The 24,099-nt window shown below is 38.7% G+C and overlaps 1 protein-coding gene across 4 annotated transcripts in view; it reads right to left on the bottom strand.

Annotated features, from left to right (window-relative positions):
- The window catches only part of RAPGEF4 (Rap guanine nucleotide exchange factor 4), a 142,354-nt gene that overhangs the window by 39,417 nt on the left and 78,838 nt on the right, over positions 1-24,099 (bottom strand). For 3 of the 4 annotated variants that reach the window (XM_063162150.1, XM_063162153.1, XM_063162152.1), the window contains 9 exons: positions 16,724-16,777; positions 16,322-16,428; positions 14,592-14,713; positions 12,971-13,154; positions 8,038-8,122; positions 4,540-4,600; positions 3,728-3,804; positions 2,473-2,619; positions 1,069-1,184 (listed from right to left, as the gene is read on the bottom strand). In XM_063162150.1, coding sequence (XP_063018220.1) covers positions 1,069-1,184; positions 2,473-2,619; positions 3,728-3,804; positions 4,540-4,600; positions 8,038-8,122; positions 12,971-13,154; positions 14,592-14,713; positions 16,322-16,428; positions 16,724-16,777 — 953 coding nt within the window. The remainder of the gene's footprint in view (positions 1-1,068; positions 1,185-2,472; positions 2,620-3,727; positions 3,805-4,539; positions 4,601-8,037; positions 8,123-12,970; positions 13,155-14,591; positions 14,714-16,321; positions 16,429-16,723; positions 16,778-24,099) is intronic. The other variant, XM_063162151.1, reaches the window with a different exon arrangement.

Genomic DNA, 24,099 nt, shown 5'->3' with positions numbered 1-24,099 from the left:
CAAAAAGGATTTAAACCTATGACCAAGTTGCTGTGCATTGCAGTTGCTGATGCAAATCCACTGGCTATGGTCAAGTTCCCCTCATTTGGGCAAAGAAAAACTTCTGTAAGAGTACACAGTTACCTGGTAGCATAGATTGTTTTTCTGGATGTTTTAATAGATCAAGTGAATAGAAAATAGAAAAAATAGAAGTTCCTGAAAAATGTGAAATGTCTATATAAAATGCAAGGAATGGCTGCTCATGCAACCTTCACAGATCTTTATAAATCTTTGCATTCAGTCATGAAGTTAAAATAAGTATACGAAATCCCAGATGAGAAAAAAACTGTACCCAAAGTATTGCACAATAAATTGGCTCTTTTTTAAGAGAAAGTGAGGTTCAGGGTAAAGGATTCAAAACTTGTTGAAATTGTTTGAATGCTTCAGAAGAAAATTGTGTATCCATTTGCAAATAACACATTTACAAAGCCTTTAGGGGTTTTACCAAGGTTTAGAATGATAATAGCCTCACTCTACTCTTATCACAGTAGTATCCAAACAGAATTGTACTTTTTCCCTTTCAGTAAGAAAGGAAAATATAGTTAATATTGTTATTACGGTGCTAAACTATTCTGTAAGATAAGCTCTGCAACTTTCGTTGCATGAGATCTTTGTACTGTATATAAATTGTGCATAGCAAACTCTTCTTAGCATCTAGAGCTCAAAATACAAAATAAAGATACCTGTACTTAACAATAAAATAATGTATTTTCCTCCCATCTCTTACACGGTAACTCAGATTAAGAGGGTTTCATCAATCTCCATGCTTAGTCTATTTGGAAGCTGTTTCTTGAGGTAAGTATTTACACTGAGATCTTCAGGGAATTATTGTGCAAAGACATAGAGCTGGTGTGCTGCTAGAAATGGATATATTACTGAGTATGGGACATGTGCTGATGACTAAAAAAAGAAAACCTTTATATGCACTGCAGTCTTCCACCGAAAGGGAGTATGCTATTGTTTGGATAATAGTACCATTTTAAAAGGTTAATAATTGTCTGACATTTGCACTACTGAATGAAAACATACTTGTGCTGCGGCTGTGAATTTCCTTGATTAGAAATTCTGTTTCCTGCTGGGATCTTCTCCAACACCAAGACATCTTGGTCATGTTCTTTGAGTCTTACTGTATTTGCTTCCACATCCTGCAAGACAAGTTATTTTTAATAAATGTGACTGTACTTGATTTGCCTGATTAGTTACACTTAACAAACTGCATGACTTTCAAACACAAAAAACTTGTGTTGGTTCTTTCCCTCTGTATTTATCTGTCTTTATTCTTTTTTTCTCACAGGCAGAATCAAGAAGGAAGCACTGGCACCAAGGCAAGAAACAGAGAACTGTGGGAGAGATTAGAGCAAGAACTATATTAAAAATTTCCATTTTATGGAGATGTCAAATTTAAAAAAAAAAAGTTTGCTGGAAAACAGTCTCTCCCCAACTTGCTGTATATAATGTTGTCTCTACCCCACTTATATGCAAATACTATTTTCTACAATCTGACTTTTCTCTAAAATAAAATAATAATAAAAAGAAGAAATTAGCATTTAAGAATAGAAATCTTAGCTCAGTAAACTGTTCATTTTCTACTACCAACTCACTCAGAGTATAAAAAGAAAAAAGTTAAATATATTGTGCATTCAAAAAACACAGGTAAAAATTAGTAAGACCATGGACTTGGATCTTCTTTGAATTATAGACCAAAGCTTAATCAGTTTTAAGTCTCCACAGCCAACCCAGCCTTACTCCCAGAGGGATCCTCATTCCCTTTGGTACAGCAACCACAAGTCATTTTTATAGTGGAATACCCTTTCTGGACTGGTTTTATTGCTGCAATACTGGGCATATACAGGTTAAAATACAGGACAATGCTAGTTTTGACTTCATCTACTATGAATGACCACAAAATAGCCTGAATTTACAGAATTAAGTTGGACTTTGGAACACATTTACCCCAAAATGAGTGACTGTCAAATTAGTCTGGGAATATCTTTCTAGAGTTCTCTGATAAAGGCATCTGTACCTTCTGCCATTTGCCACTTGATTCTGCCCTGAAACTCTTGAATTTAATGTACCTGACACTGACCTATGTGGGAGAAGGGGTGATCTTGGTTTTCTTTTAATATTTGGACAGAATATCACTAAGAAATCCTGAACTGCATGAGGAAAAGCTGAGCAGGGCAAATGCTAGATTATAGAATGTGAGAGACCAAGATTCCATTTGGTCATATTTTCATGTCTGAAATGAGAGCTGAGAGAGGAAAGGTGATGAACATATTCTTTATGTGACCTTCTAGATTGTCTCATCTCTGTTCCACGATTAGGCATACTACAAACAAGGTTAACAATATTAATATATTCATAGAAATGACAGCCTCTAGAAAAACTTGCAAGTTCTGATATCACACTGAGGGCTGCCCTTCCCACTCTTACCCTAAGGATCCTGTTGAAGTCCTCCTTATCTACTCTCAGGAAGTGGCAGTTGTCTTCCCGCAGAACAATGGATGCTGCTCTGGGAGCATCATTCACAAGTGCTAACTTGCCAAAATCATCTCCTTCGTGTAGAGTACATACCACACCCTGCACAGAGCAAAACATTTACATGCAGAAACCCATCATTACTCTGGATTCTATTGAAAGTCCTTGTACAAACACTGGACTTCACAATCAAACACCAAAATAAATCTATTTGGCAGGAAATCAACAGCCAAAATAATGACTAGGAAACAATACTTGATAGCTGGTTATTACTATTACTAAAGAGAGGCAAGAACAGAAAAGAATCAGCTTGTTCCCTGAAATTGCATTCAGCTTGAAGGACTCGTCTCTTCTCAGCCTGCTGAAGACAGAAAGCTGTTGACTATTTTATTTTTTATTTATAGAGGCCCTAAAAAATAAAATCAAGTTTGCAGAATTAACATGGAGCATATCTCCAGCTGTTGTACATCAGCAGTGCTCTGTTTCCTCCAATTCACAGTAACAGAGGATCTGGCCCACCCAGTGATGTAAAAAACATGGCTAAATATGTGTTACTGAGGAACAGACTTAACACTAGGGCCCCTGTGCTAGATTTTGGTGAAATGCTTTGTTTTCAAATGGAGGATTCTCAGTCACTGAATGAGAAATCAGTGAGGAGTGGGGTTTAAGATTCAAGGGATTCCTGTGTACCAATATCTTTTTTGTTTTGAAAAATTTCTCTCATAAACAGGAAATTTCATAAAGATGCTTTTTGGTCTATGGCTTAAGTAAAATGAATAGCTGGCATAAATCTGGAAGAGCTTCAACCAACCTGAGAACCACCAGTCACAAAGCAGTACTTTTGTCTGACATGCATGAGAACAGTTAGTCATCCAAATGCATGACAACACGGTGGTAAAGGGATGGGGCAAAACCCCCATGAGAGAGAAGTCTGGCAATCCACCGAATTCCAGCAAATTACTTTGTCCTAAAGATACTGACGTAACTCTGATGGATTACAGTCAGAAACTGAGTAATATATCCCAAAATTATAGAGCAATCTACTGGAAGTATAATCAGTAAAACCATTGGATCATTTCTTAATAAAATTACAATCTATTTATTTTATCAGACAAAGCAATTTCACTCTAAATTAAACTGCATTCCTTCAAAGTTTACTCTTACAATTTCAATAATAACAATCATACAAAATAGCTTCTGAAAAAAATACCTTGCCATAAATGACTACGTTTACTGATCCCTTTAGGATAATGTACCAAGAAGTACCTTCTTCTCCCTGATTAAATACTACAAGAGAGAAAAGATTTTATGGTTAGAATATAATTATTCAAAATATAAATGGGCCAGATTCTGCACCTAATAAAATTCAAGGTAACTCTACAGTCATATAAACTCTACCTTATAAAAGGGCATACTATGATTTTAAAAGCAACTGCCCTCAGAATTTAGAGAAACAATTCATACCCATATAGTTATGTTATAACACTGATGTGAAAGTTGCTTTTCTTTTCTATGACAGCTCCAATAACTACTTTATCAATATGTCAGGTTATCAATTACTATTAGCACACAGGTTGGATCCCACTAGTAGCACCATGTTCTAACCCAGTTCTCTAGTGACTGTAAAGTTAATATTCATTTGCTAAAATGTCTCCGTATTAACATGCCTGAGTAATCTACCATTTTAAATCCTTTATTTTGTGAAGGAAGATTTTTTTAAAATACAGGATTATATTAAAATACATTTTAAATAGAGATTGGTCAAATAAAAAATTCTAGATAAAAACACACCCAAATTGTAAGTGATACATACACTCAGCCAAGGAAACAGAATTAATTTTGGTATTGTCCCCGCATTTGGTAACAGACTAAGCTATCACTTATTACCCTAGGTTTTGAACGTGAAGTGACAATCAAGTTTGAAGAATGCATCCAAGTTTTGCTCTTGTCATTTAAGCATTAGGAATTTATATATTCATAGCACAGGTAAGAAAGAGATCTGACAGGATTCCATTTACTTACAGACTGTTCCTGCTTTGGGATGTGACTCAAAAATGAGGACACCTGCTAATTCCCGTTTTACCTTAAAATAGAAAGAGAAATTATAGTTATTATATGTATCTCATTCCTCCTGGTGATGAGGTCACATAACATAGCCCCGTTGTACTTTCCCTCCCTCTGCATCATTGATCAGTTGTTGGTCTGCTTCACTTGATCTCCTAATTCCTATTGATTGGCTTTACAGAGCTACAATTCCTGGCTCCAAATGGCTCAGACAAGGGCATCTTTAAGATATGGGTCTCCACATCTTTCTTTGTACACACACATGTGAAATGACCATCAATGATTAACAAGACAGGAAGTTTCAAATTGTAGTAGTTAATCTGTTACAGAAGATAGCTAGAGATTGTCAATTACTGCATGGAAATATTCCTGTTCTCTCCTGAGGAATCTGGTTCAGACTGACGTAAGTCTGTGCTTCTGCTGTGTCAAGCTGTGAGGCACAGCCATCTGGACTTGCTGAGTCCCCTCTCTGCCTGACAACTCCCCAGGCAAAGCATCTAGCTCAGAACCTCTTCCAGGAACAGGACACTGCCCTTGGTGTCAGCTAGCCTCCTGCTGGGGTTGTTTTGCCCTCGGTGTGATCAGCTCTGGCTGACTGGGCACTTGTCTCTAGTGAGACACTGCTTACAACTGCTTTTTGCCACTGTAAACACTGTGTTCTGCCACAAAATAGCAGTAGCACTAGGAATCTTGTATGATCCTGAGTTCTTATGTGTTTTATGTTTCTCTTCATACAACCACAAGTCTCCAAGAACTTAGAGGCCAATTTCCAAGCAGCAGGATTCACTTATTTGGAGCATGTCAGCTGGTGACAAGCCATTTTTCAGAGGTACTACCATGTAACTTAATCATGCTAAATACAGATCAAAAGCTGGCCTCAACATCTATTTACTAGTAGTATTTTCACACCACTGTCTCGCTTGTTTAAATTAAAAAAAAAAAAAAAAAATTAGGCCACGAAGAAAGACTTGGGAAGGAACTCTCATCTTCAATTCTGGACACAATCCAAATGAGAATCTGATGACTGCATCTCCTAAGATGGGTGGAAAAATTTGGGCACTGATGTACTTAAAGGCACCCACCCAACCTTGGTGCTCAGGCACCAAGGATAAACATATTACATCAGCCACCTCTCCTAGAACTCCTTCCTGACAATCAGGGGAAAGCACTCCCTTTTTGAAGCCTGGAGAAAAAGAGAGATAAATAGAGGTTTCTTAAAGTACACCGACCGGTGAACACACTCAGAGGCGTGCGATTTCTGTAACACTTAACTCACCAAACTCCTTTATAACTTCTGCTCAATGATACTTTCATAAAGTCAGAAAATACAACCCCATTAGCACTGTTCTGCACAAAGCAGAGAGCATTTCTATCCATTTATGTCCTCAGATGTCTTTTCAGTTGATTCAGTCACTGGCCTTTGCTGTGAATGAATTCACTTGATGAAGCCCAAGGTTTGACTTGTTTTTAACACTGTGTTATATAATTCTTCTTCATTTGTATATTAACTTCACAGGCTTCTCCAGCAGGAATTAGTTCACCACCATGAGACTTGAGCTTTATCCATTTTACTTTCTATTGCTTGTGGCATATCAAGAAAACTTATTACTTTAGGAATTATGCCTTACTTAAATTAAACATTTAATTTCCTTTCAAGTTGATTGGTCATTAATCTTCTAGTTCATAGAAGCAATGTTATCTGTTGTTCCTCTGAAGATTTCCTCTAAGCTAGTCTTGGTTTCTGTCTTCTTCTTTAGTTCATGATGCACGTAATAAGCTGGCATTTCCATATTCTTACTAAAAACATGGAATCATCTGTATTTCAAAATGCCAAGTATTTTTTGCAGTTTGTATCACTTTCCATACTTGGTCCATATGGTACTTGCTGTGGTATCTGACCTCAAGTCTGATTTTCTTCTGAGCTGAAAATATTTTCTATTTCAAATTTTTTTGTTCTGGGTTATGTATTGAGAATTTTCTTCACTCCATCTCAATATCTGTTTATCCTGGGTAGTTTCTTTTGTTTAACTTTGAAAGGGTCATTTCCGGATCTTACAGTAGTCTTTCTTTAATTACTCTTTTCTGTACATTCCAGGGATTTTTAAGGCTTTTGGATGTTGAGGAATACATCTAGTGCAGGTACCTTGGTTTGCAAGCTGCAGTTTGTCTGCAGACTGAGCTCTGTGTGGGAGCCCAGAGAGACAAGAGGCCATGGACTGCCAGCCCTCTTCATAGCAAACAGCACAAGTGGCACCAGCCACGTGAAGGCACACTGGGAACACAGCAGGAGCACAGGACACAGGAAGAAGGGTGAGACTTGTGAGTGCTTGGATGGTGAGGGGATAAAAGCCCAGGGGTTTCTTTATTGGAGATCCCTCCTCAGAGGCACCAGCCTGAGCTGTTTCTGTGTTGCAGCACTGTGAATAAATTGTTTTATGGAGCAAGACATACAAGGCTCTGCTATGGGAAACCTGGAGTGGAAGCAGTGAGGAAACCTGGTCTGCTTCTGTGAGTGGGGGATGTGCAGGAGTCCAGCAGGACCTGCCAGGTCACTGGAGCTGCCCCCTGTGAAGGGGCTCCAGCCCCAGCAGTGACAGTCTCTGGTGCTGGGAGTGTGACTGCCAGAGTCGCACAAATAGTCAAACTGGGAAGTTACCTTAACACCAATGTAATTCAGATATCAACTCTGAATGCCTACTCTTTTTTGACAAACATAGTTCAGGTTTTTATGTTTGCATGGAGTACTATCTTTCTGTAAGGCAGCTTCATAATTAGCTGCATCTGTCCAAGCTGAGAACAACTGAAAATAAGAGATTCTGAAGAAGGTATTGTCAAATATGGATCTACTTTCTGACTGGTTTCCTTCTTCTGAAAGCATCCACATCTTATTGCTACCAATTAAAGTGCTATTTAGCTTGTTTCAGTTGTCTGCACAGTGTATGATGAGACTTTAAACAGATGCATTCTCCTGTCCATTCCATTTATCCTTGATTCTCTGTGCTGTTCTTGACCACTTCAGGGAGAAAGTGTCTGATGAGATTTCTTTCACTCAATGGCAAACGCCAACCAGCAAGCACTGCACAGTGCACCTTCCTCCACCGTATAATTCCTCCTCCTAACTGGTTCAAGCCAAGACTCCCTACAGAAATCAATTCTGCAAAATTCAGTAATACCAGTGCCTTCATTTACACAAGGACAGGGACCCAGAGAGTGGCACCTGTGCCAAGCGAGGGGCTGTGCAGAAATACTTGAAGGGAATTATATCTGATACTAAATAGACAACTTACACCTGCACAGTGCTTGGGTGATTCTCACAGATGGAATAAATTCTTTGCATGGAAAGTATAAATGAAAATGGTTACAGGCTCTCTAGCTTTAATAAAGTCAGAAGTCAAACCAGAAGTAAAAATTAAGCCTCCCTTTAGGTGATGAGTTATAATTTTTAAAATTACTTACCGTGGTAGAAAGGTGAGATAAGGCCTTAATGTGGAGAAGTTCTTCATATATAAATTCTAAGTCATCTACAGTTCTCTGGCCAGGGCTATAGAGAGAAGATAAAAGGGATAATTCAATGCAATAAATGGTGAAATAAATACTTCACAGAAGGACAGAAAACCACAAAATGCTGCTGAACTGTCTAGTAAAGTGTACATCCTCACCAAACAGGGACTGAATGATGTTTCTGGCTGGAGAACTGAAACACACAAAGGATGGAAGCTCTGTGAATGCTGCCTGAATGACACTGAGCAGCAGCCATGGCAACCACCTTAGAGAGATCCTGATTAGGCAGCTTTTCTGATTAAATCAAGTGTTCTATATATGTATAAAATGGTCACATAAATCAGAAATGGTACATAAAGATTTGTTCCTTTCGAAAGGACTCCTGAGCGTGGGGCATGCACTATTTTTCACAAGCATTACTAATTAGCTGTAGCAAACACAGTTGCAGTGGTTTGTAAAGGAGGTGTGAACTTCTGCTGAACAAACTGGAGATGCAGCAGTGCATCTTGGAGAACAGCTAACGACTGCTCTACAGTTAATGCTGAGTGCTGCTGTTTAGCCACAAAGGTAAATAAGAGCCACTCAGTAGTTTCAGTTTCTCTCACTGAAAAATACAAGAAGCTTGTGCTAGAGAAGAATTATTCCTTCATCAATGCATTGATGAAGGAATAATTCTTCTCTAGCACAAGCAGTAGTAAGGAGGCTGGCACTGTGGCTGAAATAATTGCATTTCTGTAACCTACCCAAAATTTTCTGATTGCTAAGGAAGGGCACAAATACTGTGGGGACTGCACTGTGTCAGAGATGCTTTGGAGGATCTAATAAACAGCATACAGGAGGAGTTGTGGGAGCTTGACAGTAACTCCCAATCTTTTCTCACTCACAAGGTTCTCTTCAGTTACAATATCTAATACAATATTATTTTCTAAAAGAACAATTTCTCCTGTCATATAATTTCAGACAGCACATTGGAGTGACATACAGACACACAGGAAGAAAAATACCTTTAAAGTATTATTTCAAGCTATTTTTGTAGGACTAAGTCCTTCCAAACAATATGGTATAGATTTGTGAAAAGCAGATTACAAGTAATTAATTCAATGGGCCAAGAACAAAAGAAAAGAGCAACAAAGACATAAGGGAAACGATGAAAATGGGATTCAAGAGAGGAAATGGGATACAAGAAGTCCAGTCTGAGGGCAGGAGTTCTAAATGAGAAGGTTTACATGCTCCACTATTACAACAAGCACAGTTCTAAATCCTGCTGTCTGCAATGTCTGGTGTCAAAAGAATTAACAGCACAATTGAATCTTTGGACAGCTCTAAAAGAAAAACTACAATGATACAAGTTTTCGTCCTAAAATGTCAGTATTACAGGAGACTAGCACCTAGAGGATCAGGAAAGCCCTATGAAGAAATATTGTGCTCTACAGATTTTCTCTCTAGTCACCTCCCGATTCAACAGTCTGTCTACATCTTGTGTGAGACACAGGGAGTAGCCAGCTCTGTTACTCTGGAATTATACTGCATCTTTTTACAAAAGTAGCTGGATGGAGACTTCTTTTGGATTAAAGAAGTACTGAAGAAGTCACAGAAAATATAAGGAGAACTGACATCTCTTCTAAGCAAGCTTTATTTTTCTTCTGTTCTTCACTTACCAATGACATGCATTTATTATTACCCAAATTAAAGACAAATTTAGACTACAAATAATTTTGGATTAAATTACTCTTTTCTCATACAGAATCAAACTATTAAGGGAAAACCAGAAATTGGTTTGGTACTGCTATGCCCTCTAGTGACTCAAAATACTCCAGTTTCTGAATCTGGCTTGAAATTACAAGGCTGACCCTCCTAGTGATTTATGCAACCAGCTTAATTAAGTACAGCATAAAACGAAGCCAGTACAAGCTAGCTAACAAAAAGTAAGGATTTTAACAAATAATAGGGAAGTAGCAACTTTAATTTTATTACATTCTTGCAAAACGAGTATGTCTTGGAGAATATAGTGTAACAAGTTAAGAAATTTCTACATTAAATCAAAAGATAAAAGGATGATGTGTTACTACATGAGATCTCTGTCAAAAAGACAAAAAGACACACTCTTCTTTCAGCATGTCCATTTGCTTCCCATGCTAGCACATTGGAAGGACTGACAATCTGTAGCAGATATCTGTACCTAGTCTTTACTTCTGTTCCTGCAGATGTCACGTGGAGAGATATTAGGCATCACTGTGTCTTTAAAACCTGTGTGGTGACCCACTGATGTTGATTTGTAGGATCCTGCTGTGTAAAGACCTAGTTTCTGCAGGGGACACATTCTAACAGCAATAGCTGGTTATAGAGCGGATAATAAGTGGAATAGGTAGGGAACGAGGGTACACATTAATGGACAGAACTCAGGTGATATTAAGTGATCAATAAAAACTGTTCAGTGCTTGGAGAATTTACCAAGGTCAGAGACATCGAGCTTCTCTGTGACTAGGATGTTGACAACAACACAGTACTTTACCATTGATAAGCCATATACGTCAAAGCAGTATCATTGATTATTTTTATTGTACAGCTAACCAGAAAATTCTCAGATAATATGAACAAGGGAAAAGATCAGAGACCCCATAACATTGTGATTAAGTGTCAAATGCTCTCTATGAAGAAAAAATGTGCTAAGTGAAGCCACTAAGAACATATAACACAGATTTATTACTTCAGTCACACTGCTAACTTACTTTAGGCTAGGGCATTAAAAAGAGAATGTAATCCATAACATTATCTGAGCTAAATACTATTGTCAGAGGATTACAAGTCTTCCTTTAAAGACTCCTGTTATTATTGTGTTTAGCTTTGTATTATAGCATCCTATTAAATTAGGGTTTACCATCAGGACATATTTTCATACTGAAGGGGGGGAAACACTTAGGGAGGAGCTGTATTAATTCTACAGTAATTTTTACAGGAACTTTAGCAAGGTCTGCACCTGTGCTACAGCCATTATAAGGAGCAGAGAGCTGTGTTTGCTACTCCACAAAAAGCTACTTTCACATTCAGTATATGTATTTCCAAAGGAAAAAAAAAACACAATAGCAACAAGAGCCTGCCAAAAATTTCCCTGAGCTCTATTCTGTTTTTTAAACTATAGAACATTCTTTCACAGTTTGACAGTTAAAATGCTGCAGTTAATGTAATAAACAGAGACTTTTTTAAGTTGGCTGTCAAAACAAGTGACACTTTTTGTTAGAGATTTTCAGATTTTGAACAATAGAAAGTACCTTTCAAAGCAACAGCTTCATTATACAATCAAATTCTCCAAGTAATCTTCTCATCAAAGAATATTGTCTTATTTCTTTCAGGGTAATTATCTGAGTTCTGCAACCTCTCTGGAAATGGTTACTGTTATAAAATGCAGCTGTGTTGGCTTGAAAATTGTGGGTCCTGCTCAGGTCAGCTAGAGTCAGCATCTCTGAAGCCTTGACAATTCCTTTGAACTTTTGGCAGCTGTAACAGTGTCTAGTCAAAACTAGCAGGACTCTGAGGATTCATAGAGATTTTAACAGCTTTGCTACAGCTCAGTCCAGGGAAGATTTTCAACTAACAAAATCATGTACACTGAATAATAGAAAAGTAGTTAATATGGTCCCTGGCACTACAAGGTTACTTCAGTGAGCAAAGGGCTGCAAAAATTATCCACTTTCAGGGATAGGGAAACATGTCAGATGATATCAGTCTTGAGAAAACCTCTTTCTCCTCACTATATTCCATGTAAAATCTCATATTAGTATTCTTTCAGGTGATGCTGTGCAAGTGACAATACAGAGAGAAGAGCAGTACTTTCCACAGCATCCTTCCAGCCTTTCAGTACTCTGTAAGCAGTCCAGATGATAATCAATATTTATCTTGCTATTGTAAACTTACACTCACTGTTCTGGAAGTCATGACAGAAAGCAAATGAAGCAGGCAGCCAAAACCCACGATAACCAAAAGGGAAATTCATAGAGACAACCTGCTCAGTTAGCTGAGGCACAGGACAGAGTGCAGAGAAGCGGGGTCCCAGCACACACCTTTGCTCAGACTCCAATGACTGGTGTCTGCTCAGAGGTGCAAAAGCTCACATTTTCTGCTCAGTGGAAAGGGCACAGGACATGTCTGCGAGGGTACAAGATCTCAATTCCATGACTCCCTAAGGATGTATGCAAACACTCTGCTCTCACTCTGGCTTGTCCATGTATTTTGTGTGACAGGGAGCAAGTGCTCCTTTGGTTGTATTGACTAGATCTCTAATAAGGAGAAGAAATAAAATGTATACTTCAAACCTATTGCTGCATGACAGGGTTTCCTGTTTATATAAGCACAAGTGTTTGATGGCACTTTTTGAAATTCAATGCTTTTAGCAAGTTTTTGGAAAAGTGCTGTTGAAATGAGCTTGTGATCTAAACAGGAATGGAGCCTGGAAAGGATACAGATGGAAACAGAACAGGAACAAGCACTTGGGTTAGGTGATTCAAAAATCTTTTACTCTGAAAAGTGTTCTCACACTGTAAGCAGGGCCCACTCCTCTCCCACAGCAAAGACAAACTTTGCCAATAGCCTCAAGGTAGCAGGATCCAGCCCTGAGTACCTGCCTGTCTGAGTACCTGAATGGCCCCTTACTTCAGTGAAGGTGAGTTTAAGTTATTCCTTATTCTCAGTGTGTTTAATTAGCAGCAAAATATGTCTGCCATGGCCACTAAACCCTACCTGCTTAATGCGTGCCTTCAAGGGAGGGTCAGAGTTTATACTGGCTTTGAAGTCACTATAAAGCTGTCTGAAAAAAGGCTGATAATCAATGTAGGTTTCTCTTGTTTCCATGTCACAAGGAAGACCCATAATATTAACTCATTATTCTGCTTACGGTTTCCTGAGAATCATCCTCATATGAGCATCTGGCCCAATCTGAGAGAGAAGCAGCATAGTATCCTGTAGCTCCTCATCACACTCCTTTTTCTCCTCCTCAGTTGGCAAAGGGGCATCTTCACGCTCATCATCCAAAAATCGATAAAATAAGTATTTGTCTTGAAAGTGGTGTTCCTGGTCCACTGAAAACAACACAGCACATCAAATACTGAATGCTCCTCCATGAAGCAAACCTTGTTTGCTGTGTAGTATGATGTTTGTTACAGATAGATTATTTAAGAAGGGAAAGAAAGCTACAGAAAAACTCTAAGAGCATGAAACTATTTCTCATGTATGCAGCTTGAAGGGTACACTTTTAAATTGTGTACTACAAATACTATGCAAAAGACTTCCATATAAGTGTGTTTTGGGTGTGTATAAATACATGCATACACATGTATATGTTTTTTTATTAGTTCTGTTTTCTTATTGTTTGAAACTATTTCATTTAATCAAACAAATTACACTGGGGAAAATGGTTATATTATGAATTTCTAAAAGGTATTTTCTAGCACAAACACTGCTCTACTTATTTAGACAGGCTGAAAAAAGGTAGCAAAAGCAACTAAACTCCTTGTGATGTACCAGAAATATGTATTATCAAGGTATAATCCCGGGGCAAGTCCATTGATCTGTGTCCTGGTGGAATAACTCAATGCATGAACTGCCAAGAGAAGACCTCTAAAGTAACATTATGATACTGCAAACCCCTGGTCTTCCAAAGTAAGTCAGAGTGATGTGTTGAGTTGGATACTGTGATGCAGCTTGCACTAGCTTTCCCCGGAGAGTTCAAGGGAATATATGGTAGGAATTCAAGTTAGAGCCCTTAGGGTAAGGCAGCAGTGGAAACAATCTGCCTTCTCCCTGACAGAAATGGAATTTTCTCCCTGGGATATGGGAACCACAACAGATGATAAATGTAAGTTTACTGTAATAGAGTTACTCTTCTACATTTAATAAAAATGTATATGCAAAGATTCAAATACGAATATTGCTTTAGAAACCCACCCTTTTTGAGGGCTGTAATATCCTGTTACCCACTAAACCCTGCCAAATGGAAACTGAAAGTCAATGTAAAATGCAATCAGAAAGCTAACATAAAATCACAGATTTCTGCACTGGAATATCTGGTGTGCTGAATTTGGAATCCCCTCCAAAACCAATGCAAATCATTCCAAAATTATGAATCTGAGCAAACACAAACACTCACATTCACTTCAAAATACTGCAAATCTTTGATGAAGGTTAGTTTAATGCATGGTAATACATCCCTTGGTTTTGGTCTGAGTGCTACCCAGTTTAAACAATATAAGCACAAGCCAGTGTACTCCTAAGTATAATTAGACTATCATTATCAATTGTTCATTTATGATGCAATATGGTCATAAGTTAAAAAGCATACTGGCAAGATTCAAATAGTACTGCCTGTGTGTTGCACTTGTACCTATGAATGAACAGGCTGCTCTGTGGCATTTATTTTAGACTCATGATGCCTTTCTTTTTTATGAAAAAGAATACAGAGGTGTTGATGTCACACACTGCCCATATTTTCTTCAAGATAGTGATTTTCTTTATCTTACCATGGTTAAGAACACCTTCTTCCAGCAGTACTTGCCACATGCCAACAGCCTGGGTTCGTAAATGGACACAAGGACTTTGTTGCATCATCCAGTCAACTAGCTCTGTCCCCACACAGCATTGCCTGAAGGACAGATAAACAGACAGGAATGAAAAGGAAGCCTGCCAGGAGAGAGACTGCACACAGTAACTGCCAACAACAGTGATATCTTAAACTCTGTACACAGTTAAATCTCCCTGCAGAAAATCCCATGCCACCATCTACATACACATGCTTGAAATACCAGTGAAGGTGTCCAGTTTTAAGAAGATCACCTTAGCAAAGAAGTGTTTTGGGAAATGCAGAATTCAGAGAATCTATTTGAGCCTGTGACACCTGGTACAAAACCTACAGCACCAGTGCAACAACCTCCAACCCAGTATTCAAAAGAAACCTCTGGATACCATGGGATACCAAAAGCCTTATGCTTCTCAGAATCTTGCATGCAAGCAGAAATTTAATACTGTAAAAGTTATGCCAATGCAGCCTCCACAGGAAGAGTGAGTGCTATGAGGATGTTCCTGCATTTGTAATCAAATTTCTGTCACACTGTATTTGGAGACACTGGTTTTGGTACAGTGTTCTGAGGCTCTCTCATGTGAGGTCATGGTAACCTTGCACCTCCTGACTGACCCAGAGGCAGAGAGCAGGTCTCAAGTTCTGGAGAACAGCCAAAAAGGATTAAAAAAGAAAAAAGCCACAGGGTCACTTAGTAAATTCCTTATCCTTACACTCCCTAACTCAGCAGAACAGTAAGAGTTTTCCCAGTTCTGTGTAAGAGAAAATGGTGCAGTTGTTTGACCAGCACTGCTCTTCATTTATCATATATGCTCTTCTGTTATTCTAGACCAATCAGCAACGTCATATTGAGACATTCTGGAGTCAACTCACAAGTGCCAAATACCTTTGTATTTTAAATATATTTTGGACTGAAATATGGAAAATCAATGTATTTATTTCAAATGAAGATCAGCAACATATTGATTTACTATTTAGAAAAAGACACACTCAGAGATTTAAAAATAATTTTTACTTAAAAATTCTCTGAATAATGAACTAGGTATTTGATTTAAACATTAGAATCTAAAACAAACAGATTATTTCTTAAGCCAATAGTAGGCAGATCCTGACACCTTGCAGGCAGATTTCTTTCTGCAAGTGCCATTGTTATCCCACTTCAGCAAGACTGTGCTGCCACCAGCAGGAAGACAAGAGAGTCTGACAAAACACTGGAAAAAAAATTAAATAGAACAGCAAATCTGCATCAGGAATGTTTCTCACCAGGTGAATTTTCAGAACACCACAGTGAGCAAGACTGCTGTAGCAATCAGTACAGGAACATAATATATTAATAAACTTTTCTATTATCTCTTACTGATATACAAAGAGAACAGAATCTTCATTTTAACTTGGTACTACACATAATATTCCAGCTAACTATGCTATTAACTATGCTTTGGAAGAGTGTTTGTATGTGAACGCTCTGTTCACAATCACAGACTCAATTTCCAGTCAAATTACTTCAGAAAGGATTTACCAGGCCCATTAAAGACTGCATAACATCCAACTCAAATAGCATCACAGAATAATTTCAGACCTTTTGAGACCTGCAAGTATGGTAAGGCATACATGACAAATCAGAGAATGGCAGGCATAAAAATTCAGAGACCTCCATACAATCAGCTCACACACCTGTAAGTCTTCAGATGGTATTTACGATCTCTTATCATGTGAGGAGCTCGGGACAGAATTGTATTTCGCAAAATCTTTCCAGCTCTAAGGATCTTTTCTGAAGGAACCTTGGTGATCATGGAAAAAAATAAAGACCAAGAAACACAGATTTTAAACTTTCTGGAATCTCTGTACTGCTTTCTGCAAAACAAAACACAAATGCTCTCCTTCCTGAATTAAAAATCCTCTTGCACAGAAGCTTACTTTTTAGAGCAATGTAGTATATATTTGGGATTTTAAATTTCACATACTTCTCACATCTAACAGAAAGCATCACTTCAGCTGATTCATATTACACTGTTGTAAATAGTTATTTCTATTTGTCTAGTGGCCTGGCTCTACAGCACACCTGTGTTCTATTACCTGTGTAATGGTTTTAGTAGGATGATGTGGGATGTGAGGATCAATAAGAGGTGTCTGAAAAATAAAATGAAATTAAATACATTTTTTAAGGTTGACCAGAAAAATAAAGACTAAAGGAAAAAAAATTAACAAAAAAGCTGTAATAACAAAGAATAATGTGGAAGTCCAAGCTCTGCCCAGGACATAGGAATATATAAAAAGCTTCTGAACACATCCTCCTAAAGGCAAACTTGGTTGTTGAGGCTCAGCAAATTAAAACAGTGACATGACATGTGAAGATGAATAACAAATCTTCTGTGCTAAACTTTGTCAAGTACTAATGAAATGGGCAATGGCTGAACGTCACGTCAGATCTGAGCACACACAGGCACAGTTACCTCTTTGCCCCATACAACAGCGCTGCCCCACACGCATCTGCTCTGCCATTCACCCCCCCACCACAGAAATTCTCTCCTTCTTCAGCACCTTTTTCTATTCAGCTCTTTTCTCCCTTACAGCACAGCACAAGAAACAGGAATGGAGATAGAGATCTTCTTCCTCTGTGTTTTCTAAATTATCACCAGGCTGAGCTGGCAACCCTTTTATAGCTGCTCTCTGAAATGCAGAGGCAGGCAGGCCACTCGCAGGGACCCAGGCAAGGACTGGGGCTGGCGACGAAAAAAGGAAAGAAAAAAGCAAGTGGCCTGATTCTACAAAGGGAGGAGTGAAAGGAAAGACCAGCGGGGCTCTACAGGGGAGAAGGGGATGAGAGAAATGGGAAAACAGGCACATAACAAACAGGTGAAAGAGGGAGACAGGGAGCACATGGCACAACACAGAGGGAAAAGGAAAACGGAAGGTTAAAGGACAGTAGAGACGGAGACAAAGGTGAGCAAGAGCGAACTTCAGCAGCCACGTGAGGATGATGGGCAGACCTTTGGCTTGTAGGGCCTGGTAGTTACAGCATGGACCAAACTCACTTTGAGTGTGAGATGTCAGGACACGACACAAGGGCTGGCTTTGGCCGGTGCTCAGGGCTGGCTGACAGCAATCAGGCTGAGCAGAGCCCTCCCTCAAGGGCAAGACTCTGCACCTCGGCCCACGGCAGCCACGGTGCCCGCGCAGCCCCGCGGCAAAGCCAAGGCAGCCGGGGCAGGATCAGTCAAACACACACCAGGCACTTCTGGGCTGAGGAACTGGTTTCCTTACACTGGGCATCTGGCCATTAGCTCCCATGGGATTTTAATGATGTGACACAGTCCTTGTACTTATCAAACAGGGCTAAGAGCTAAAAATGCAGCAGGAAACTATGGTGGGAAGGGGAAAAGCATATGACAGAAATCAATAATCTTAACATAGAGGCCTGTATATGGAAACCAATACAAAGTTCTTGTTTCTATTCATACCTTACAAGAAATCTCTGAAAAGGCATATCAGTACAATTAAAAAGGGATTCCTGATTTTCCTCATTTATTAAGTCAACAATTTTTTATAAATTCATTTAAGTTCCAAACATTTCTGTTCAGCCAGAAGAGCAGTAGCACATCCCTCAATATTTCTTGGTTTCTGGAACTGTGTGGAATCTGCTCTAGATGGTCTACATTTGCAGTTAACATAGGCAAAGAATAGCAAAATCTTTTCAAAGATGCTTCTAATGAAAACAAAGCCACAGAATAACACTCTCAAACAGGTACAATATCTTCAATCTAGCCTCCAGATTTTAATTCTAGTTAGGAATATACTTAGAGGAGAGATAAAATATATAAGACAAAAAATATAGGAGATTTTTAGAGCAACAGACTAGCAAAAACAAATGCACATTTTTGTTCTTTGGAGTTTCAATTAAGTTTTTAAAAAAATGCATAAACTTATAGGTGAAAAATTTACCATGGATGAAGATTTTTTAATAAATCTCCCAACCGAATCAAAACAGAATATAAGACAGCATATGGAAGGAATCTGATTCAACTCAAAAAGGTGAAAGCTAAGACACAGCACAAGAATCTCCAGAAAGCAGCAGGAAGGCTTATTCACCGACATCCTGACCAATACAGAAGGATCAGCTGCAAAGATTGAACATAACTTGGGTGAAGGTGATCATGAAATGATCCAGTGTCAGAACTTAACAGAAGGAAGAAAGAGCATCAAAGTGGGCACAATGCACTAGGAAGAAAAGTTTCCATAAAAACAGAATACTGATAGCTATATTCCTGGAGCGGGTCATGGAGGAACAAGTGTGAGGTAAAAGGAATTAATGGGAGCTGGCAGTTACTTAAAGAAACCATATTAATCATACATACAATATATACTAGAACTTAACTAGAAGGTGAAGTAAAGACTTAGCTAAAGAAAGAGCTCTTCACTCATACACAGAAAGGAGAAAGTAGGGGGTCTAAAGCAAGTATAACTTGAATAACAAAAGACAGAATTAAAAAAGCAAAGGTATTAAATGAAACAGACCTGCCAAGAAATGTCAGGAGGTACAAAAATATTCCACAAGTACATTAGTAGTAAAACAAAGAAAACAAAGAGTGTTGAGCTACTGTTTAACAGAGGGAAATCTATTTACAGGTGGTTCAGGAAGGCCAGAAACTTTTGATTTATTTTTAATCAACGTTCATTAGAAAGATCAGTGGCAGAGAGATGGTTAATATCCTGAGTAGTAGAGTGACAGGAGTAAAACCTCAACCTTGAATAAAACACCAAGAACATAAATTAGTTGTTTTCAGATTGGCTTTGTAGAATTTCATGCAGGAAACTTGAAGAGCATGAAGAAACTTAAAGAGGGTTGCAACCATCTCAGAACCATCACAGCCACTCTTGGGGTCTAAGGAAGGCAGCTGAAGACAGAAATATGGAAAAGGAGAAGCTGAAAAAATACAGATATCAGCTTAAAGTCTTCCTAGAAAAAGTCAATTTGTAAGCACCTGGAAAAGAACAGGGAGATGAGTCACATGTGACGTATATTAACCAAGAACAGATCATGCCACACTGATCTAATTTCTTTTCATTATCGAGTAGCAACATTGATAGATTACACAAGAAGCAGTAGATTTTCAACCCTTTAGTAAGGATTACCACTTTCTCATCAGATATTCTGTTCTGCAACAGTCATATTAAATTCTTAAAAAACAGGTGCAAAGTCAGTTGGAAGAGTGCATTTTGAAATCAATTACCAGTGAAGCAAAGTCAAATTGGCAGTCATACCAAAGGTCTGTTCAAAGCAGCATTCAAGAATATATCACATCTGATAACATTAAATATTGACATGGGATGAAGCAGAATACACCTTTATTGATTCTGCAGGAAACTTCAGGATGGGAGGCATTGCACATACATTACAGAATAGGTTTACAATATGAAACAGTTGTAGAATTGGTCTAAAAATGATGCTTTTATGTACAGAGTGATGACTACATTTCTGAAGCAGGTGGAATCCGCTAGATAAAGACAGGGTATGGAACAAGTGTCTTAGTGCAGTACCACAGAAAAGGAAAAAAGGTTTATAATGTTTTAAATATTTAAATATTAAACGCAACTGATTAACCAATGCCAAGCTTGTGTAAAAGCAGGAAATACTGTGGTGGAATGTAGTAATATATTAGATATATAATGGTGTTTTGCTTTAGTCAGCCTAGGTAAGAAAAGCACTGTGTGTCATTTGCCCGTTTTACTCCAAAAGCATCTAAACCAGCTGGAAAGAATTTAGAGGAAAGCAACAAGAACAATCAGAAAGCACAACATAAATAATCAAAGCTGTTAAGCTAACGAAAAGGCAAATCTTAGCAGAGGTGTGATTAAAAAAGTCTTCTGATTTAAAAGACCTTTGAAAAGGAGAAAGAAGTGGCCTAGTCCATCATGCAGAGATCAGGGAATAATTTAAATTGCTCTAAGAAAGATTCAGTTTAGGCATCGCTGAAGCTTTCCTCGCAGTGTGGACAGTGAGTTGCCAGAGAAATCTGGTCCCTCAAGGATACACAAGGAATCTGTTAGGAGTGACACTGCTATAGTGTGCATGTGGCTTGGGGATGGACTCAATGCTTTCCTGAAGTAGTTTTTAGCCTCACTACATGGTACTGTGCAATTTGTGAGGACAGAGCTCCCAGGGCAGTGAGCCTGGACAATCTTTGCTCCCAAGGGACAATGACATCCAAAAGACATGCCCAGCAAAGAGCCCCCAAAGCTAGAGCCTTTCAAAACTGCTGCAGTGAGCTCTGGCTGCACTAGTGATTAGTTGAAATGCAATAAAATGGAAACACAGGGCTTGGACTGAGTTTGCTACAGAAAGGCAAGACATATTTCAAAGGCAGAGCAATGTAACATCAGTTAGTTATTAGGAGACAACAGGGTTCCAGCAACAACTTCCTAACAGAAAAAAAAATGCATTCTGTAAGGGACAGACACAGATTGGCTAAAGACCAAGATTGTTTTGTGAATCTTTACAATCCTGGATCTTTCATTAAGGATTGCTTGGAAAGCACTTTAAAAAAAAAAAAAAAGGACCCCCCCCCCCCCTTTAAAACAGCAGAGTGTGAGGAGAGTGTTTAATTGACTTAACACATCCTGGTATCTTTGAAGAATTAATGCGACTAAAGTACATACATGTGGAACAGAGGTCCTTGATGATCCCATTTTTCAGGACTTCTGAATAAGGGAAAATTTATCAGGCAAAGAGCTCAGATAAGCAATCCAATTACAATAGTTTACAAACTATTATGCACCTCCTGGCCACAGAAGTGACCACTGTAAGTGCTCTTAGCTTTCCTTCAGTGTGAGATAAAGCAACACAGCAACACCACACATAGTTTGCTGATCTTCCCTGTAGGGCAGGAGGTCATATGGGTCTAGAGGATGGAAAAGGGAAAGCTGCTGGTGTTGGTAGGGGAAAGCAGAAAATTAATATGAGAAACTGTGGTAAAAAGGCTTTTAGCATTAACATTGAAAAACTCCTTATCTGTACATTTATGGATTCACATTTGAGCCATTCAAACAAACCCTTCACAAAGCCAATCACAAAACTCCCTATTTAAATTGGGGTGAAGCAGAGAAAGCAATAATTTTAGCCTCCATTCCTTTCAAGATTCAAATATTTATGCATGAGAGCAATATCACAGATTTAAATAGGACTATTCATGTGTATAATTTTATGCACACATTTAATCTGTGGAGAAATAGGCCTTAGATTTCAAACTACAGGGCAAGGCCTGTCTTTATTTTAGTGTTTCTTACATCACTGAGCAATATGCAGACAAATAAATAATAAAACGAACAACAATAATAGTGACCTACTATGAGATCTGTATTTGTGAATTTGTTTGATTCTGCTTAATGAAATCCAAGAACATCTCTTACAAAAATAGATATTTCTATTCCTCTTGTTAAATAGCTGTAAAGGGATGTCTCTGAGCCTTTACATATGAATGAATACTTCAGATCTACAGCAATTTGGATCAGTAAAATCAAGTGATGAAGGGAACTTAATTTACTATTCTCAAATGCAAACATAGGATATGTGTATTGCAAAGAACTAAGGTGAAAAAAGTAAAAGCCAATGAATCGGGTTTTTTTTCACATGACCTCAGTGTAGCTCATCTCTGAACAGAGAACAAGTTTCAGTATTGATTGGAGTTAACCACAGCATGTTACCAGGGTGATCAGATAAGCCTGTGCACTACTGTTGATCCCTTTATTTTCAGCTGGGGAACTGAAAAGAATTGCAAGTGACATCTGTTTTCTTGCTGGCTGCCAAGGGGATCCAGAACAAACAAAGGACAAAAGCCACACACACATTGAAAGGTGTCAGCAGCAACAGCCACCTCACTAAGAGAGGTCTGTTTGGTTTACATCCTCAGTATTTACCACTATTGGTGATTTATGGTCTAATCCAAATCCTACTGAAATCACAAGGAAGTCCCTAATTGATTCAATGAATTTTGAGCCAAGCCCACAGCATCTGATTCTCCTAAGTGTTTCTCAGGGAGCAGAGCATCTTTAGCTCTTACTGGTTCCAAATGACTCCTGATGCCTTCTGACAAATGACATTTTTGAATATCTTTGTATACATCTCCCAAAAGACTTCTAGTGCCCTACGTGGTACATATAGGAAGAAATAAAAGATACAAAAAAAACCCGCATTCCCACAATATTGGCAAAATCATAGCCAGCCAGCAGGATACAGCTGACAACTAGGCAGAGTCCCCACTGCCCCCCCACGCTACACCACCCACCTCACCATTCTTTCTCAAGCTTTTGGTAATGTCATCTATTTGTGCTGCTTCAGAATAAAGGCAGAGATAAGAGTTCCAAAGATGGTATAGAGATGACTTTTTCCAATACAGGCCATTATTTCCAGCACTACAGAATAACCATGTAACAGGGATAAAGTTGAGCATACAGTATCACAGCTTTTGGAGTGTATTTTCAGCTGGAAAGCAGTCTTGGATGGAGTATCTTGAAGTTAACTCCATTGGTCCTATTTCCAGCTGCAGTGAAGAGTGTCTATGCAGACTGCACCAACCTCTGCTAGGATACTACAGGGAAAACAATATCCTTATTGAATGCAGATTGCTGAACATGAGAGAAACAGCTGACCAAAGATCTCATCATAAAAAGGTCCTTTGGAAGACATTTTTGTCAAAATTTGAAGGAAAATGTAATCATTATTGTAGGAGTTCCCCTGAGAATAGCCTGGTTGGTCAGAGCATGGTGCTAATAACATCAAGATTGCAGGCCTGTCTCCATATGGGCCATTCACTTAGGAGTTGGACTTAATCATCCTGGTGGGTCCCTTCCAACACAGAATATTCTGTGCTCTGTGACTATACTAACTCATACTGGATCTCTGGAATAGCCCTGTGTAGAATATGCTGATATATTGACCAATGCTTGTTATCAGAAAACAATCTATGTGATGACCTCTAACTCCTGAGGGTGCATGGTCCATAAGAAACCCTGGCACACATTCCCTGCCGTGGGGACTTCTGATGGCTGGGACATGGAACCAGCACTGAGCTCTGGGTCCCACCCAGACTGTCATATTTAATCACAGAGCCAATCACTGAATATTCTGAGTTGGAAGGGACCCACAAGTATCATCAAGTCCAACTCCTAGATGAATGGCCCATACAGGGAGATTCACCACACCCTCTCAGAAAACAGAAAAAGTGGAAATAGAAATGCAGTCATCACTCCTACCATGTAAACAATTGTAAACAATTCATTCTCCTCTTCACTCTCCCCACAAACATATGCAACAGCTGGGAGAACCAGCCTGTGCTTCACAAGATAGCACTAGCAGTCAAAAAAGCAAAGTACCTGCTCACATCTCCTAATTGGAAAAGTCCAAAACTGACAATGACTGACCTCATCCCAAGTCTGTAGGGAACTTCACAATTAAC

The sequence above is a fragment of the Melospiza melodia genome, chromosome 8 (assembly GCF_035770615.1).
Source record: "Melospiza melodia melodia isolate bMelMel2 chromosome 8, bMelMel2.pri, whole genome shotgun sequence".
NCBI lineage: Eukaryota > Metazoa > Chordata > Aves > Passeriformes > Passerellidae > Melospiza > Melospiza melodia.
The sequence above is the reverse complement of the archived record's forward strand: the minus strand, read 5'-3'. Positions and strand labels throughout refer to the sequence as shown.